Raw genomic sequence first — 19,918 nt, forward strand, 5'->3', positions numbered from 1 at the left:
CTATTGTAATCAGAACAGTGTTGTATGGCATTAACGATAGATGAATGTGGATCAAACATTTGTCAATTTCTTTTCATCAAAGGTGCGAAAATTATATGGAAAAATAATAAAATTTTCAAGGAATGGTGCTTAAATGCCAGATGTCCCTTTCCTCACAAAAAATAATCTAAAATGGAAAATAAACCAAATTTAAGGGAAAAGCCAAGAAATTCTAGAACATTGTCTTTTTAAAATATTATTTTATTGATACATTAGAAATGAAGGTACACTGTGAGAAGCTGTAAAGGTATGCACCTTCAGGAAGGTGAAGAAGCAGTGGAAAACACCTCTTCTAAGTTAAAATTGGCTTGCCCTGTAGGGGGCGCAAGGACCACACATACATCAGTGGTGAGATTATATGACAGCATCTACCATCTGGAATTTATGTACAAATAGGAAGTTTAAAATATAGATTTAAGTGAACATTGACTACTCTTGACCTCTTAGCCAGGGAGTACAGATGAGAAGCCATAGGTACCTAAAATTTATACAAACACACAGGTTTATAAAAATAAGCCAAGGCTCTCAGGCAGTGTTGAAATTTACTCTTGGGAAGAAATCCCAATGTTTGGGAACATTCTTTCTCCTGCTGGATAGTTTTCTTTGAGAGAAGCATATATATTTTTTTCCCTTCAGTATTAGTTTTATTCAGTTTTGATTTGTCAGACTTATTCACTTTGGACATGTCTTGTTTATCAACGATCTTAACTAGAAGAAAGACTGAAGGCTTAAAGCCTAGTTTAAGGTTGTCTTTGGGTTGATGTTGCACTCACTTTGAACCAGGTTCAAGAAATTCTAGAACATTTTCTAGGAGAATACAGAACACAGAATACAGAATACAAAATGCTTCACAAATTTGCCTGTTATCCTTGATCAAGGGCCATGCTAATCTTTTTCTGTATCGTTTCAGTTTTAATATATGTGCCATGAAAGTAAACATTCTTTATTTTTTAAACTCTGTTCTTTCCTACTTAATTACCATACATTATCACTATAATATTAAACTCAAAATTATGAAGTCATTTATTCATTTCTCTGGCAAATGTTTGTCACATTTATACCTCACTAATTAACTCTCTGCATCTACATGGGGATATCAAATAGGTGGTTGGAAATCATGAGTGATGTTGTAGCTGGAGATGTAAATTTGCAATTAGGAATGACTAACTGGTATTTAAAGCCAGATGTCTGGATGAGATCACGTAGATAGGTGTGCAAGGATAAAATAATAGGTCAGGTTACTGAGCCCAGAGATAGTAATGTTGGAAGAAGTCAGCTAAATGAAGGTGGCTAAGTTGATAAAAAGCAATGGGCCAGCTATGTGTGTTTGAGGAGAAATCAAGGTGTTATAGAAAGAGGAAAGATATTCTGTGACCTGCTGTTGATAGGTCAAGTCATATGAACACTGAGAAATGGCTAATGGATTTGCCCAGGTGAAAGTCATTGGTGACTTTCACAATATTATTCTTGGTGGAATGCTGGGAAGGATAACCTGATAGAATACGCATAAAAGGAAATGGAGGAAAAGTCATGAACAACTTTTATGAGACCTTAATGCACTTAAGAAGAGTATTAGATAGTAACTGGAAAGCAATATAAAGTCATAGGAGGCTAGTTTATTTTGTATGGAAATGGGAAATTTTCTTTTTTTTTTCACATTTTTAATTGGTGCTTTATAGTTATATAGATTGATGGGATTTGTTGTTAAATATTTGTATGTGTACACAATATAATATAATTTAAAACGTGTAGAAAATGTGAAATATTTGAAGGGTAAGAAATATAGTGAGCAATGTGCCACTAATGACACACTACTTCCTAATGCTGGACATGGTAACTTGGGAGGCTGAGGCAAGAGGACAGCAAGTTCAAGGCCAACCCTAGCAACTAGGTAATACACTGTCTTAAAATAAAATTTGAAAAGGGGTAGGGATGTAGCTCAGTGGTAGAGTGCCGCTGGGTTCAATCCCCAGTACCGCAATTTTAAAAAGAGAGAAGGAGAGGGACAAAACTTCCATGGTGCCTCAAGCCAAATGTTCCCTTCATGAGCCAATGTGAGAATCTGATTACATGAAGAGCAAACATACCTTCACCATACATTACTCCCAAGTATTATCTGAGAAGTTGTTCAGTATGGTTCAAGAGCACTTTAGCATGAAGAAAAGCAACTACCCACAAGGAGTTTACAATCTAATTGAGAGATAAGGGACACAGAGATGGAACAAATACTGAAAAGATATTCATTACATTCTGATGTAACTGAGTACTAAACAGTACGACATAGTTTAACAATAAACAGTAAGATGTTAATAGTGGTATACAAAAAAGAAACACCTCGTTAAACTATGTCTATTTAAACTTCTTCATATTTAACATACACCTATGCTTTTAAAGTTATGTTTTCATAGGAACCAGGCTTGTACTTAGTACAAGAACTCAAGAATCATTCAGTGATACTTAAATATACCCACAACACTGCCTTCCTTCCTGTCACTTCAAATGAATTCTCTATGCTTCTACTAACTGCCACCTCTCGTCATTTGTGCAACGAATTCCACTTTCACTCACCTATAAGAAGACACTGTTTCTCTTTCTACACTGTTCATTTTCCCTGCTTTCCTGGATAATCCCTCTTAGTTTACAAACTTACCATAAAATTTCCTGCTTCAGGAGAAAATCTTTGCTAGCACTTTTGTGACAAAAGATTAATATCTAGAATGTATAAAGAGCTCAAAAAGCTTTAAACCAAGAAGTCAAATAACCCAATTCATAATGGGTAAATGAATTAAGCAGATCCTTCTCAAGAAAAAAATATAAATGGCCAATAAATACATGAAAAAATGTTCAACAACATTAGCAATTAGGGAACTGCAAATCAAAACTACACTGAGATTTCATTTCACAACCGTCAAAATAGCAGTCATCAAGAACACAAATAATAATAAAGGCTGGATAGAGAAAAAGAAACACTTTTATGCATATATTAGTATTTCAGTATACTGAAATATAAATGCATTTTGTGTGTTAACTCTGAGTTAAAATGATAATGACTAAATCATAGTGGTTATATAGTTTATTTTTTAAATCTTCTGTATAATATGAACATTCTCAGTTTTTACCTTGATTTTGTTCTTTTCTTTAGTAAGTGACATTATAACCTGAGAAGGAAGTTGCAGGCTTCATCCACACACAGTGGGAGGAAATCACTCAAGAGCATGAGCACAGGAAATTGTGACCACAAGGGCCACTCTAAAGTCTGTCTGCCACAATTTATTTACTGTATCTTCACATGGAATATATGGTTATCACATTCAGTAATTTTTGCTATGGTTTTAGATGTAGTGATAATTTGGGTTTTTTTATTTTTTTAACCAGATTCCATTGGCCGTGACATCCCTAAAATGCTTGAATTATTTAAAACTGGACATGAAATTCACGTAGATGAAGAAAGGGAGAACTTTCTCAGTACCAAAATAGCCACAGTAAGTTATGGTGGAAATTCATTAAATAATCCTTTTTTGTTTAATTTATTAATAATTTATTCATATTGTAATATACCAGTCATTTGCACTTGCTTTTGAAACTAATATTAAGCATATATGTTGTATACAACCAGAGATATGAAAAATTGTGCTCTATATGTGTAATATGAATTGTAATGCATTCTGCTGTCATATATAACAAATTAGAATAAAAAATTTAAAAAAGAATGGCATTAAATATACACATGGAATTTTTTTTTAATTTAGTAGATTGAATTCATATTCTTTATTTGAGGGCTTCTTCCACCCAGAGTTACTGGGTATTCACTAGAATTTGCTTATATTTTGCCTTATCTATCTATTCTAAGTATGTATTTTTGTTCCCTAATAATTTAAGCATATTGAGAGTTGGGTTTAGATCTTGTGTGTATTCTATAGAACATTATATAATGCTGAGAACATAGTGGGTATTTAATTCTACATAATGGAATTGAATAATTTGCTTATCTTAATAATTTATGTGTAGTTATTTCTTTTCTTTTCTTTTGTACCAGTGATTGAACTCAGATATACTCAACCACTGAGCCACATCCCCAGTCATATTTTGTAGTTTATTTAGAGACAGGGTCTCACTGAGTTGGCTTAGCTCCTTGCTGTTGCTGAGGCTGGCTTTGAATCCTCCTGCTTTAGCCTCTCAAGCTGTTGGGATTACAGGCATGTGCCAGTGCGCCCAGCTCTTCTGGTTATTTCTGTTTGTTTTCAAAGTTGTTTGCCTACTTATAGAAGATACTAGAAATCAATTTCCAACGTCATTTTTAGGACACTAATATTGACCTGTCAGAATTATAGAATGATGTTTTCAATATACAGACATTAGAAACAAGTTATTTGCAAATACAAATAATCTCTAAATAACATGTAATTTTTTTCTGTCCATAATTATAGGAATAATATAATACTGATAGCATAATTTTAAAAAGTGCTTATCAAGTGTCAGGTGCTATTCTAAACACATTTTGTGTATTCTCTCTTTTAATTCTTAAGTATGTGAGAGGTAAAATTATCATCCTTATTTTATAGATCAAAACTTAGAAGCCGATAGAGTCTGAAACTTTTCCAAGGTTTCACTGCTAAAATGAGGCAGAATAGGTAGGATCTGGACCTTGACAATATTCTTAAGCATCCAGGTTTTTTTTTTTTTTTTTTCCCTATTCTACCTTGTTTTGTGACTAGAATAACTTGAATTGCTGCTATTCTTTCTCTTTTTCCTCCCATTTGACTCTTAAGAGGAATTCTGCATCATACACAATAGCTAGTGATCCAAGTGAATTGAGCTGTGTCCACCTGAAGATATTCAGAAATAAAGAAAAAGCACTCAGCTAGTTTCATGGTAGGAAAACTTCCCTTAGAAAGGAAATAAAGTAGGCTTACTGCAGTCAAAGGTTGAGAAGTGTCTACTTGCCACATTATCATCAAAGCTCAGATCCAATTTACTTGGCCTGAGCTCTGCTGGAATCTGATGTTGAAATTTCTTTGTTTCCAAAGGCCCTTGGCAGTGCCTCTTTTTTTTCTTAGAGTTGAAAATATTGGAATCTGACAAACAAACACACACGATATTTAAGGAGCCTTTTTTGAGCTGTAGATACCTGAGTTTGAATATCTGCCATGCTATTTAAGGAATATTAAGCAAGTTTCTTAATGTTGCTTTTCAAATTTTCTCATCTGTAGAATATCTATGATAATTCATATTTCACAATGTGGTTAAACATCAGATAAAACTGTAAAAGGGTAGTACCTTTGTAGTACTATTGTAATAGTTTGGGTTGGTATTTTGGGACTATAGAATATCCTTATAAGATCCCTTCTTAAGTAATAGTTCAGTATATTCAGTAGTATAGTTTATATAGGTCCTGACTTAAAGTGTAAGAAACCATGGCATTTTATACTTTTTTTTTTTTTTTTAATAAATACTATAGAGAGTAAGACATGGGCTCCAGATCAGAGTACTTGGATCTTTTGGAGACTAAATGTTTTTTTCTCAATAAAAAAGAAATTAATCTACATGTTTAAAGAGAATCTTCTTGAGTACAAGTTTCGTATTATAGTATAGTAGGAGATTAAGAGAGTAGATTTTAGATTCATGCTGTCATGATTAAAATCCTAGTTCCAGTTTAGAAAGAACTATGCCTCCTTGCTGTCAGTCTTGATTATTTTCCTCTTTTCTGCCATATGTAATGTGATAGTAATGACAAATACTACCTAGGCTAGGAATGATTAGATGAAGTAATAACATAATAACTATGTAGCACACTTACTTCTTCTGGCTAAGATGTGTTACAGGGACCTGATTTACCTATGTGCCCAAAACAATGAGCATTATCTTGATACCAAAACCAAGGAAAACTACAGTGCAATATCATTCATGAATATAGATGTAAACATTTAAAACTGAGTTTAATAAATAAAATCCGGTGATATATAAAAAGTATAATTTATCATGGCTGCCTTAGAATGTTTTCTATTGCTGTTATAGAATATCTGAGACTGAGCCAGAATTACAGTCACAGACCTGTAATCCCAGTGGCTCAGGGGGCTGGGGCAGAAGGATAGCAAGTTCAAGGCCAACCAGACAGTTTAATGAGATTCTGTGTCAAAGATTAAAAGGGCTGGGGATGTAACCCAGTGGTAAATTGCCCCTGGGTTCAATTCCCAGCACCCCGACACACACATAAAAGAATACCTGAGACTAGATGATTTATATTAAATAGAGGTTTACGTTAGCTCATGATTCTGGAGGCTGGAGAGTTCAAGAACATGGTGCCAGCATCTGGTGAGGGCCTCATGCTACACCACAGCATGGCAGAAAAGTGAAAGGACAACAGACAAGTGTTGAAGAGGCAAGAACACTAGGAGTTGACTTGCTTTGTAACATCTTGCTCTCTGGAGAATGAATCCATTTCAATGAGAAAGGCATTAATCCCTCTTAATGACTTCATTACCCCTTACAGGCCCCACCTCCCAATACTGTCACAATGACAGTCAAATTCCAACTTGAGTTTTGGAGAGGACATATCATATTCAAATCATAGCAGTAATCAAGTACCGTTCACTGTAGGAATACAAGGTTGGTTTATCATTCGATAATCATTATAATTCATTTTATTAACAAATTATAAAACCAAAGCCATGTGATCATTTCAGTAGACACAGAGCTAGCATTTGACAGAATCCAAATGCTGATTAAGTAATCTCAGCAAACCAAGGATAGAAGTTAGTGTCCTTTGGGTTAGATCTACCGCTCAGTGGTAGTACATGTGCTTAACCTGTATGAAACCCTGTGTTCAGTCCCTAGCACAACGCCCCCCTCCCCCCTCCCCACCCCGCACCACCACCAAAGTCAAGTGTCCTTAACCTCATAAAGGACATCTAAGAAAAACCAATAGCTGGCATTATATTTATTGGTGAAAGACTAAATTCTGCTTTCTTCCTAAATTTAGAAACAAGATTAGGATATGTGTTCTTAATGCTTCTGTTCAATGTTATATGGGATTTTAGGCAGAGTAAGAAACAGGCAGAGACATCTAGAATAGAGGAAGAGGTGAAACTGCCATTATTTATAGAGTGTATGATTTAGCTAAAAGTACAAAGAAATGAGTTAAGTATAGTTGAAGTATATAAGCTCCATGTATAAAAATCATTTGCATTTCTGTACAGCAGTAACAATTAGAAACAAAAAACAGTGAATGTCATTTATAATACTATAAAAATATGAAAACTTGAGGATAAATATGACAAAAGATGTGAAAGATGAATGCACTGTAAACTTCAAATATAGTAGAAAGAAATTAAAGATACCAATAAAAGGTAAGATGTACTTTGTTTATGAATCAGTAGATTGAATGTTAGTAAAATATTAGTTATCCCCAAGGGAGTCAATAGATTCATTAAATTCTCAAATTCCCATTCAAAACTTATTTTCAAAAAAATAGAAATTGATTCTAAAGCTTATATGGAAATGTGAAGGATCTAAGATAGCCAAAGCAACTTTGAAAAATAATGAAGTTGGAGATATATATGATTTATAAAGGTACAGCAGTTAAGACAATGTGGTATTGATGTTAAGAGAAAAAACAGTCAATTGAATAGATGACCCCTCCCCCCAAAAAGACAAAAAAAATATGGATAACTGATTATCAACAAGGTATAAAGGCATTTTTAGTGAAAAAACCACATAAAGCAGTCTTCAACAAAATGTACCAGAACAGTTGGATATCTACATATAATAGAATGAACTTTGAACCACATTTCAAATCCTGTATAATAATTAACTCAAAATATATCAAAAATCTAAATATAAAGCCTCAAATAACAATACTTCTAAAAGAAAAAAATTGGGTTTGGGAATTATTTCTTAGATGTGACACCAAAAATATCCATAGAAGAAATTGGTAAGTTGCCCTTTCATAAAAATTAAAAATCTGATCTTTAAAAGATAGCATTATGAAAATGAAGACAAATTAAAGACTGGCAGAATATATCTGATGAATCCAGAATATATTTAAAAAACTTATCAAACCCATTAAAGAGACCCAATTTTTAAAAATTTGGCAAAAGATGTGAACACACTTCACCAAGGAGCTACAACACAAACATATGAAAAGATGCTCAACATCTTTTTTATTATTATTATTTTTTAGTTGTAGATGGACACAGTACCTTTATTTTATTCATTTATTTTTCTGTAGTGCTGAGGATTGAACCCAGTGCCTACACATGCTAGGCAGGTGCTCTACCACTGAGCCACAACCCCAGCACTGATGCTCAACATCTTTAGTCACTAGGAAAACATAGATTAATACCATAAAGAACTGTCAGTACACATATACTAGAATGAATAAAATTTAAAAAACTGACCATGTTGTTTAAGATGTGGAGGGACTAGATCACTCAGATACTGCGGGAATGTTAAATGATGCAATCTCTTTGGTGAATTATTTGTCCTTCTCTTAAAAAGTTGATCCTACTATATGATCTTGCCATTCCACTTTTAGATATTTACAAGAATTGAAAACATGTCCAAAGACTTAGAAACAAAAGTCCATATCAGGTTTGTTTGTAAAAATTCCAAACTGGAAACATTCTAAATAGCTATCATAGATGAATACATAAACAAGAATATTCTTTAGGAATAATAATAAGATCAATATATACAATAAAATGGATGAATTTTAAAATAATTATGCTGAATAAAGGAGGTCAGAAAAAAATATATACTGTATGATTATATTTATATAAAATTATGGCAAATGCAAACTTCTATATAGTGACAGAAAGCAAACTCATGGTTGCCTTGGGGACAGAGGTGGATAGAGAATGGCAGGTAGCAGGATTATTAAGGGGCACAGTAAGTTGTGGAAATGAATGATTATTATGTGGATGATATCATGATTGTATATGTGTCAAAACTTAGTAAATTACATCTTTTAAGAAAGTGCAGCACATCTAATGGAATACCACTTCATAATAGAAAAACAAATAAACTATGGATCCATTCTACAATATGAATGAACCTTAATAATATTATACTCAGGGAAAGAAGCCAGATACAGAAACCATTTACGTGATAACATTTATATGATATATCCAGAGGAAGAAAAACATAGGAAAGATTAGTAGTTCCCTGGGAAGGGAGTGGGAGGAAATAGGCATTAACAGTAAATGTGCATGAGGGATGATATTGGGGTGATGAAGATGCATTAAACTGATTCATGGTGATGGTTGTACAACTTGATAAACTTATTAAAAATTATTGAATTGTACATTAGAAATTGATGACTAATATGCAAATTATGCCTTAGTAAAGTTATTAAAAATGTGCAGTATGCCAAGAATAACTCAATAAGTTATTTAAAAAGTATTACACTATTTACTATGGTATCTGATACAAAACCAGGTGTTCAATGAATTTTATTATTATAATTATCAGAGGTGCAATAAAATTTTTTTTAAAAAGATTTTTAAGCAGAATAATAAGGTTTTCATGTGTGATATTATTTTCATTGTACAACTGGGAATATTGAGCATGTGAGGTTTTTGTTTGGCTTGTTTTGCAGCCTGTGTTTATGAGAATTTGATTAAGAATGAGTGTACAATAAGGGCACTGACAACATCACATGCTTATTAAAGGTCCTCTTCATTTTGGATAAAAGAACTATATCAATGAACAACAGCCTGTGGGCCAGATTTAGTCATGGCTATGACCTGCTTTTGTACAGCCTGTCAGAATGGTCTTTATTGTTTTAAAAGATTGTAAAAAAACAACAAGAGGGCTAGGATATATATAGCTCAGTTGGTAGAGTGCTTGCCTTGCATGCACAAGGCCCTGGATTCAATCTCCAGCACCACACAAAAACAAAGGAAAACAAAACAAGAATATACTACAGAGAATAGATGTGAACTGCAAAACCTAAAATATTTACCATCTGTCTCATTACAGAAAAGGTTGATGAACCCTAATATAGAAAGATTTTTTGAGTGAACAAAAGATTAGTTTCGTATTTCTGTTTGCCTATGTGGGCGGTACTGTATCTAGCTAAATCATCTTGATGTCTCTTGTTATGATTGTGTAAAGGGTCTTACTGCCACATTGCTTCAAGATCTAGTTCTAGTGTCAGGGTATTATGAAATTGATCTTGAGTACTTTAAGCTACATTTTCTTCTGTATCAAAGTGATATATACATAATCAGTTGAATGATCTTTCTTGATTAGTATCTAATGGGTATCTAATACCTGAGATTAGAACTCAGCTACTAATGTCTGGGGATTGAATCCAGATCCTTGTGCATGCTAGGCAAGTGCTGTACCACTGAGGTACATCCCCAGCTGCAAGTGCTCCTTTAGATGGTTAGTATGTAACATTTGTCAGCAGTACTTGTTAGATAAATTTGTTTCATTTAGTTTTTTAAATTTTCCCTACAATTTGTACCTGAAATGTACATAGTTCATGAAATTGGTTATTTCTGTGTGCTCTCAAATCAAATACTCTTTATCAGTGAAAATCATTTAAACACTATGTTGAACATGATGAAGAAAGAACAAGTTATTATTGGAATATTTTGTTTTTTACCTGTTATATTGCTGTCATGTCAACATTTACTTTCTCTCTTGGCCATGGATCATAATTGGCTGGAAATAAAAATAAGTTGCTAAGTGATCATATTTAAAGAAAAGATCTTAAAGTATAAAACTAAAAGGGCTACAAAGAAGAAAAATGTATTTCTCCTACATTTTTCCCCAATGGCTCTTTGCATGAAATGGAAATGAAACTAATATGGGTTCTCAGAAAGTGAAGTTGAGACACAGGTATCTGGTCAATGTTTATAATCTAAATAGTATAATTTCAGATAGTAAATAATTTTAAAAGTATCAATATGTTTTTACTCTAGAAAACAATATAATAATCAATTCAGTTATTCATATAACTTTTTTAAATTATTAGTTGTCAATGGACCTTTCTTTCTTTTTCTTTCCTTCCTTCCTTCCTTCCTTCCTTCTTTCTTTCCTTCTTTCCTTCCTTCCTTCCTTCCTTCCTTCTTTCTTTCCTTCCTTCCTTCCTTCCTTCCTTCCTTCCTTCCTTCTTTCTTTCTTTCCTTCCTTCCTTCCTTCTCCCTTCCTTCCTTCCTTCCTTCCTTCTTTCTTCCTTTCTTCTTCCTTTCTTCCTTTCTTCCTTTTTCTACATATGTGGTACTGAGGATTGAACCCAGTGCCTCACATATGCCAGGCAAGTACTCTACTACTGAGCTACAACCCCAGCCCTCATATAACTCTCTTGATATTTAAAAAAATTCAGATTAATATGTGTACATGGTTAAATTTAGACAGTTCATGAAAATATATAAGGAAACACTGAAGTCTCCCCCTGCAGTTGTTTTCCTGTGGAACATCTCTTAATAGTTGGTTAGTCCTTATAGAAATATTAAGGCATAAAACATAAATACCCTTAAAAATCAATTTATGTGCAAATTTTTATGCCACATATACAGTTCCTTAACATTCTTATTCTTTCTTTTCTTTTTCTTTTTCTTTTTTTTTTTTTGTGGTTGTAGATGGACAGCATGCCTTTATTTTATTTGCTTATTTTTGTATGTGGTACTAAGGATAGAACCTAGTATCTCACACATACCAGGCAAGCATTCTGCCACTGAGCTCCAGCCCCAGCCCCCGTAACCTTCTTTTCAGTGGACAAAAATATAGATATAGCATGAATATCTTCGAAGATGTGAAGAGATCTGCCTGCTGATGTTCTTTTTTTTTTCTCTCTCTCTCCCTTTTTGGCAGGGTTAACTGAGCGAGGAGTTCAGAGAATCAACCCATACCATGTTCTTCTTTTTTCTCCTCAGGCTTCCTGGGCTTTAATGTGGGCTGCCATGCCCACCTCCCCCAACCCATAGTTGCAGATGGACAGCATGCCTTTATTTTATTTTTATGTGGTGCTGAGGATTGAACCCAGTGCCTCACACATACAAGACAAGTGCTCTGCCACTGAGCTATAGCCCCAGCCCATGCCATGTTCTTTTTAATGCCTGCATATTTTAGATAGCTATGTAATCTGTTTTATTCTTCTGAACATCCTGAGTCTGATCTGTCCACCTGTTTTTTTGGTACTACGGATTGAACCCAGGGATGCTTAACCACTGAGCCATATTCCCAGCCCTTTAAATTTTTTTTTTTTTTTTTTTTGAGACAGGGTCTTGCTAAGTTGCTTAGAGCCTCACTAAGTTTCTGAGGCTGGTCTCGAACCAGCGATCCTCCTGCCTCAGCTTCCAGAGCTGCTGGGATTACAGGCATGTGCTCCTCAAATGGCTTGTCTGCTATTCTCATTCCTTTTCTATTCTCATTCTTAGCCCTGCTCACTCTGATCCTTCACCACTCTTTTTTTGGGGGGGTGGTCTCCTGTTGGTTCCCTTTACTATGTACCTTGTATAACTTACCTGTATCATATGTGCTGTTTACTAGTACCTGCTGAATGAAATTAACAAGAATCGTGGTCACCGAAGGATGATTACATTGAAGTGTTGTAAACATTAAAGTGTTTATAATGCAGATTCCTTTCTAACTACTGAAAATAAAACCTTTCCTATCCCATATTTGGGACTGATTTTGTCTCACCCATGAAATATCAGAGACTTTTAGTGTATAAGTTCTGTTTAACAAATATTTATTGAGTACTGATTGCAGTAGGCACACTGCTGGTGACATGACATTTTTCTTTTTAAGAAGGACACACCTAGTGGAGGAGATAGATACAAAAGTAAATTACATGTGATAAGTATAGCAGTATATAAATGTATATGTAAGATATAGAAGTTACAGAAAAGCAATGATTAATGTAATCATGGCATGGAGTAGGCCAAGGATGGCTTCTTGGAGGACTTTAAAAATATACTCCAGGTAAATTAAGGGTCATTACTCTTATTTCAAAATAATATACAAGACAAAGAATGGGCTACCACACAACTATATTGATTCAGCTATTTTAAAGGAACCAAACAACAGCGACTTAACCATGATAGTTAACTTTCTCCAGAGTCTGAAATGGCCAGCTCAGGACTGCTTTGATCTGCAGGGTTATTTAAGGATCAAGGTTCCTTCCCTTTGTTCTTTTGTTATCTCTAAGCCTTTCTATTCTTTGTGGTTAAAGCATGCTGACCACTATGTCTGACTGATTCAGGGGGCAGGAGGAAGTAGAGTATGCAGCTGTTTTTCAAGCATGTGAGATGTTGCTTTCACCACCTTTGTTCCCATCCTTATCCAGACCTTAGTCATATGGCTTAGCTGATGACCTGTGTTTTATACTATGCAGCTGAATGACCATGTGCTGAGCTAAAATTTTGCATAAAAGAGGGAAAGTTAAGGTTTTATTACAACTGAGGAGGAACCAGGAAACCAAAAAGAATAAGAAAATAAAAAGCCAAAATATTTGTTCATTTTGTTTATTGCTGTGTACCCAACTCCTAGAAGAGTACCTGGCAGGTATGTACTCAGTCAATAACTGTTGAATGAATGGATGCACATATGTATGAATAAACAATATGCCAACTGATATTAGTTAGAAATTACTAAAAGATGTATCAATTTAAATAATCAAAATTTGACCAATTTACACTGAACTTTTCAAATAATCCTTGTGAAATAACACAAGTGAAATATTAATTGCTGTAGTTTAACAAAATGAAATAATTAAAAATCTTGTTCACTGTTTATTATAGAAGTGCTTAGCTAGATTTATATTTTGACATTATGTAAGAAAATTAAACTCTGCAAATATTGAAGCATAAACCTGTCAAAATAGATACTTTGGAGTAATTTTCAAAAAGTATCTGTTGGTATTTTATAACATACTGCAAATTCATTTTATGTCTGCTATGAGGCTCTTAGAACATTCTTTGTTTTTTCTCAGTGATAGATTCCTGTGTGATTTAAGATATTTGCCCTTCAGCCTGCTCTTCCGGTACACTCCAAAGTTTAATTAAAGGCCACTTGCAATGTTGATTGGTTTTCTTGACTTGTTTCAAATAGTTCTAATTTTCTATTAATATTGACTCTCTCATTTCACAGTAGCACATTTAATACTTTTATATTTGTGAAAAATTAAAGGTTTTTTTTTCCTTACTCTCTTCCTCTCTTTATTGTTAATGTTGATTACCTCACATATTTCAAAAGCAAACAAATGTGATAGCATTGTGGTTGCAGTTTCTTTTGATGAGAGTGGCAGAGTTCCAGGAATAGCACTTTCCAGTAGAAAAAAAATTACTAGCGTATAAAATATAGGATTTGTGGTAGGAGACATTTGTCAGTAGGAAAGGGCATGAACTATGATTTTCAATCGAGGGAAAATTTAGAATGTGTTTATTTGGTATATTTAACCTTTCATAGGATTTAATACCATAATAGGTTTGTTTTTCTTTAAAAAATTTATTGTTTAATATTACTATTAAATATATACTATTTGTACATAATTAAGGGGCACAGTATTGTAATTGAATATGTGTGTGTATATAGATAGCATAATGATAAAATCAGGGTAATTAACATTTTCTTTTTTTAATACCATAATAAATTATATGACTCTTGCTGCCTATTTATATATATTCAGACCCATGTAACAAGTAACTTTTATGTCTGAAATCAATTGAGTAGAAACTCACATGTAGAAATACTTAATGTAGTTTTCATGGGTTTTAGATTTTGATTTTTAAATCAATTCTAACTGAAAATTCTTTGGGTTTTAAAAAGTGAAAGTCAAGGTGAAAGTCAAAGATAAAAACATGTACATATTAATGCACACTAGACCTATTTTTAAAAATTTTTTTGTTGTTGTTGATGGACCTTTGTTTATTTTTATGTGGTGCTAAGGACTGAACCCAGTGCCTCACACATGCTAGACAAGTGCTCTACCACTGAGCCACAACCCCAGCCCTAAGCCTTTTTTTGATAGGTGCACTGTACTATGAAATCTACTTAGTTTCAGATCATTTTTAAAAACAATTATGGCCCCTTTATAAGTATTTGGCCATCAGCATAAGAACTTGGTGGAATTTTATACACTTGATAAATATGGCCTTAAAAAACATGTTTATAAAGGGGCTGCTTTATTTCTAATCCCTTTATTGGTTTTAATCTTTCATTTCAAGGAAAATTCTTTTTCTAATATACATTTACACACAAGTGAAGCTTGTAAAATGACTTCTGTTTTCTAAAAGTTAAAATCAGAAATCTTGATGTTTTATCTTCATTTCATCTTAGAACATTGAGGACTTCTTGTCTTCATAGCACTTTTCAGACGAGATTGGGTACATTCAGGGTAGTGTGGCCATAGACAACAGCAGTTTTCTGTTTTTTAGTGTGAAAATTGAACCCAGGCACTTTACCACTGAACCATATCCCCAGTCCTTTTTATTTTTTGAGGCAGAGTATTGCTGTGTTACCGAGGCTGGCCTTGAACTTGTGATCCTCCTGATTTAGCCTCCTGAGTCACTGGGATTATAGGCATGTTCTACTGGGCCTGCTGACAATACTTTTCAAAATAAAATCTAAAGAAAAGCTAACCTGTATTCATAACATTTCAGGACAGAAAGTTAAATGAAACATCACACACTTTCTTGGAATCTGTTGCTTCATAAAGCCTGGTTAGGCTCTTATCTCTAAAATCGGAAAATTGCGAAGCAGAGAATGAAGCTCCTGGCTGTGGGAGCACCCTGAGGTTTAGATTTTTGAGTTAGAAGTTCAAATACATACACAAAAAGTCTGACTTCTGTTAAATAGCATATGCTTTTGTTATGTCCGAAACAAACTTTCTTTTTTCCCATTTATTTTGCCTGTACTTCCTCTGTAGTACCCTTTCCCTTTCATTCATCCTGTTATTTAGTAATTTAGCTTGGCATCACACTAAAGCTAGTAAAGGCAAAAGAATAGTTTTAGTGGCCCTACATGGACTGATTCTTCCTTGAATACTCTGTTCCTTTCTTACTTTTCTGTCACAGAATACACTCAAAACATATCCTAGTGCTTACTGAGTGCCAAAACTGCTTTTAACTGTGATGATATACTGTCTTGGAGAAAACCCAGAGTCCTAGTCCTCAAATGGCTTACTTTTCTAGTTTGGGAATATAGATAATATGCAAATATGATTTTATATATTTAGGTAAAGGGACAGAATGATGGAGATGTGTGTATGGGGAGGTGCTATTTCAGATAGGTATGGTAAGGAAAAACATCTCTGAGAGGTGACATTTTGAATAGAAGCTGAATGATGTCAGAGAATAAACTGTGGAGCTGCCTGGGAGAAAAGTATTCTTGGGGAGAGGGCAACAGGTATAAAAGCCCTGAGGAAGAATATTTCTCTGTTTTGTAAGGTTAAAGTATCCTCAAAGAAGTACATGCTGAAAACATTCTGAGAACAGTATTAAACACACAGAGGAGAAATATTTTGATATAGAACGTGAGTCATGTATTTTATTGGCAATACATTCCTTGATAGCATTACCTAATAATGTTGAACCCCGACGCAAAGAAAAGACCAAATTCAATTTTAAATCAAATTAAAGCAAGCTTGTATTTGTGTACACAAAGAGAGCTATCAGCAGCTGTCTCTCCTAACATGGGCTAGAGATCAGCACCCCAGCTCTCCAGGAACGAGGTTTTATAGTACAAAAAGTTGCAAAGGGGGTTTTCTTGAGAACTTACAGATAACAAGATTTTGACAGCCATAATACAAAGGCAGATAGTAGGTTAATGATCTACATGGCATGATTTTTAAAGGTAGGGCGTAAATTTAGATTCCAACATCAGAATTTATGAGGCGCCGATGAGGTTTCAGAGAGGGTTGTTGTCTGGTCAGGGGTAACCAGGATTTATGCAGCACTACTAAGGTTTTAAAGAGGGTTGTTATCTGGTCAGGGAAAGCCAGGCGTAGGTGAGTTCAAGGCACAGGCAGGAATTCCAAGCAAGTTTAGAAATTGCAGTAATTTATAGTAAAACAGAAATTAATTTTTCATGACTTTGTGATGAGATGGCTCCCCATCTTAAAATGGAATTAGGCTGGGTTCATCAATAATAGTTTTGACTTGCTGTTATTTTAATAAAAAGTCAGTTGTGCAAAAGTTCTTAACCCCAGAAAACTCCAATGGAGCTAACAATGGACTTCAAGATTTTGTGATTTTCCTCAAATTGTATGCAGTGTTTGTGTGTATGCATTCGTACATTTTTCTTTGGTGTGAGAATTTTCATTAGGAATTCATGACTTATGCACGCATTCAGTGACTATTTATTGAGAGCCTAATAAGAACAGTAAGACGCTATTCTTTGTAGTGGATAAATAAACATTACCAAGATATACTGCAGTCCTGTCTTCATGGGATAAATATGTGGATAGTGTGTACATGACATCAGATACTGGGAGATTAAAACAGAATTTCTAGACTGAGGGAAATAAGGAGTTGAGGAATTGAGAATAGAGAGGTTATATGAATATATGTATTCTAAAATGCTGAGAAACTCCTCTCATCTCCCACCGTTATCCCTGTTCCTTGACTTAGCTCCCAGGACTCTGGTAGCCAGGCTTCATCCTCTAAGCAGGAGATTAGAAGAGGTTTATTTAGTAGAGTAATAATATAAGGCATTTGTGCCAGCTTTACTCTATCTCTGGTTAAAGTGATAGTTGTTCATTTCTTAGACTCTGAAATTATGTGACATGATTAAAAATTTTGTTTCTTTTTGATACTTGTGTTTAGGCTTCCTTTATTTCCTTCCCTGACTTTCTCCTTTTAGTTCTCTTTTAATAACTTTTTCAAATTTTTCTTTTTTGTTTTCTTCTTCTCTCTTTTTTCTCATTAATACTCTTGTTTTCCTCCTTTGTTTATCACCTCCATTTCAGAAGGACATGAAAAATAGGATTAAATTTATGGAAAAATTAGTATGAACTGGTGGGAAGTTGTATATCACAGAGTAGTTTTTAAATGTAATTTAATCAATTTTGATTAAAGATATCTTTTTTTTTTTTTTTTTTTTTTGGTACCAGGGATTGAACTCAGGGGCACTCAACCACTGAGCTCCATTTAGTATTTTACTTAGAGATAGGTCTCACTGAGTTGCTTAGTGCCTCGCTTTTGCTGAGGCTGGCTTTGAACTCACAATATCCCTACCTCAGCCTCCCTAGCCACTGGGATTACAGGTATGTGCCATTGTGCCTGGCTTGATTAGTGATATCTAATAAAAAATGTTTCTTTGGTGCTGAATGTAGTGGCTCACCTATAATCCCAGTGACTTGGAAGTCTGAGGCAGGAGGATTACAAGTTCAAGGCCAGCCTCAGAAATATTTTAATAAGGCGCACGGGGGTTGCTGAAGTGCTGAGCGTGGTGCTCAGAGCAGCGGCTTTAATCGAGATTTCGCACAGCATGTAAGAGCTCCTTTCACCATTAATCTGTAGCGGACCACTTTGCCAAGCAGCAGGAAGAACAAAGAGATCGAAAAAGAGACACTTGGCTCCTGGACGCTTTGCCGCCCAGAGCCGCGGGCGCTTTGCTCCCATCTGCTTCCTCTTTCGCTTCGCTCCGGGCAGAAAAGGTGAATGTGTAATCAGCAGTGGATTGTAAGTACCCTAGGCAAAGAAAGCTCAGTGCGCCACGCCTCTTTTTTTTTTTTTTTTTTAATATTTTTTATACAGGGAGAGTTTGTGGATTGGAATCGTTGGCTGGGCTGCGGTTTCTGTGCCGAAAATCCACTCCGCCGGAGCTGCCATTTGCTTTCTGCCGGCTGTCTTGATGGCTATGGCTACATTGTCCGGCAGCCGCACCTAGAGGTTGGAACTGGGCTGCGTGCCGAGCCCTGTCCTCCAAAGGCTGGACCGAAGCCTTGAGCGCCTGGGTCGCCTTTCGCCGCTGCACCCTCCGGCAGAGCCTGCTCTGGGGTCGTTCTGCATGCCCCTGTGAGGGGACCCGTGCTTCAGAGGAGGGAGCCGGAGAGCCGCGGCAGCAGCCGCTTGGGCCCCGGGGGCTGGGCACCGGTCGGCGGCGCAGCTACGGTCGCGGACGAGCGCGGCGCCCCTGAGCGTGGCCCCGGGGAAGAGGCGACGGCGGCAGGGTTTAATTTCTAGAAATCTGGTCTGGAAACAGAAGCAGCAGTTTGTATAATCCCAAGAACTTGCTTATGCCAGGAAGCTGTAAGGGCAACATGAATATCATTGAGGGGATCTAACATGGCAGCGGGCGGGGAGAGATCAAGTCTCTGACCTCTTCAACTGCGCGGGCATAGGGAGCTGTAAACTGTATAAATGCTGTTTGCTCAGGATCACTAGGCAATGCTGAGCTGACGTGGATCTGGGGTGTACAGTCTGGGCCCCTCAGAACACACACACCACCCGGATCGGCTGCATCCAAGCTCCGGTTTGCCTGCTTCTCGTGACTCAGCACTAACAATCCCGCTGAAATAACTGGTTGGCCCTTAGGAACTTTCAGAGGTAAAAACCAACCGAGCCTTCATAGGCAGTGGCCACAGGATTGAAACGGGGATTGGGAGAGACAGTCAGGACCCACCCGTTGCATTGGTCACCCAGCAAAGGGAACGAATGGTCACCATTTACATGTGATACCACCTTGGCAGAGAACTGACGTCACGGGCGTAGGAGATAACTGCATTGAAACCAGCGCAACAGGGCTCCCAGGAGTAGCAGACTTGGCGTGTAGCCAGTATTGTGGTGAGCTTCACAGGTGAGCGCAGCCTGGCTTGAGGAAACACAAGAGAAGGCCCTAGGCACTCAGGATTGGAGACCCGCCCAGTCTGTGAGGAAGAGCTGCTACACAGTGATTGGTTCCCACTTAGTGAGAGGAGAAGCTTGAC

General features: G+C 35.8%; 1 protein-coding gene and 1 non-coding gene across 5 annotated transcripts in view; one reads left to right on the plus strand and one right to left on the minus strand.

Annotated features, from left to right (window-relative positions):
• Mrpl1 (mitochondrial ribosomal protein L1) overlaps window positions 1–19,918 on the plus strand; it is an 84,574-nt gene that overhangs the window by 37,337 nt on the left and 27,319 nt on the right. For 3 of the 4 annotated variants that reach the window (XM_046459160.2, XM_046459168.2, XM_046459162.1), the window contains exon 7: window positions 3,415–3,521. In XM_046459160.2, the coding sequence (XP_046315116.1) occupies window positions 3,415–3,521 (107 nt within the window). Of the gene's footprint in view, window positions 1–3,414; window positions 3,522–11,859; window positions 14,072–19,918 lie in introns of those variants that run through there. The other variant, XM_046459182.2, reaches the window with a different exon arrangement.
• Window positions 872–977, minus strand: LOC124102917 (U6 spliceosomal RNA). Its single transcript, XR_006855032.1, has one exon. It is a non-coding gene; the product is annotated as a U6 spliceosomal RNA (small nuclear RNA).

This window comes from Marmota monax, unplaced genomic scaffold, assembly GCF_021218885.2.
Source record: "Marmota monax isolate L192 unplaced genomic scaffold, Marmota_monax_Labrador192_F-V1.1 WCK01_AAM20220418_F8-fsc00112, whole genome shotgun sequence".
Classification (NCBI taxonomy): domain Eukaryota; kingdom Metazoa; phylum Chordata; class Mammalia; order Rodentia; family Sciuridae; genus Marmota; species Marmota monax.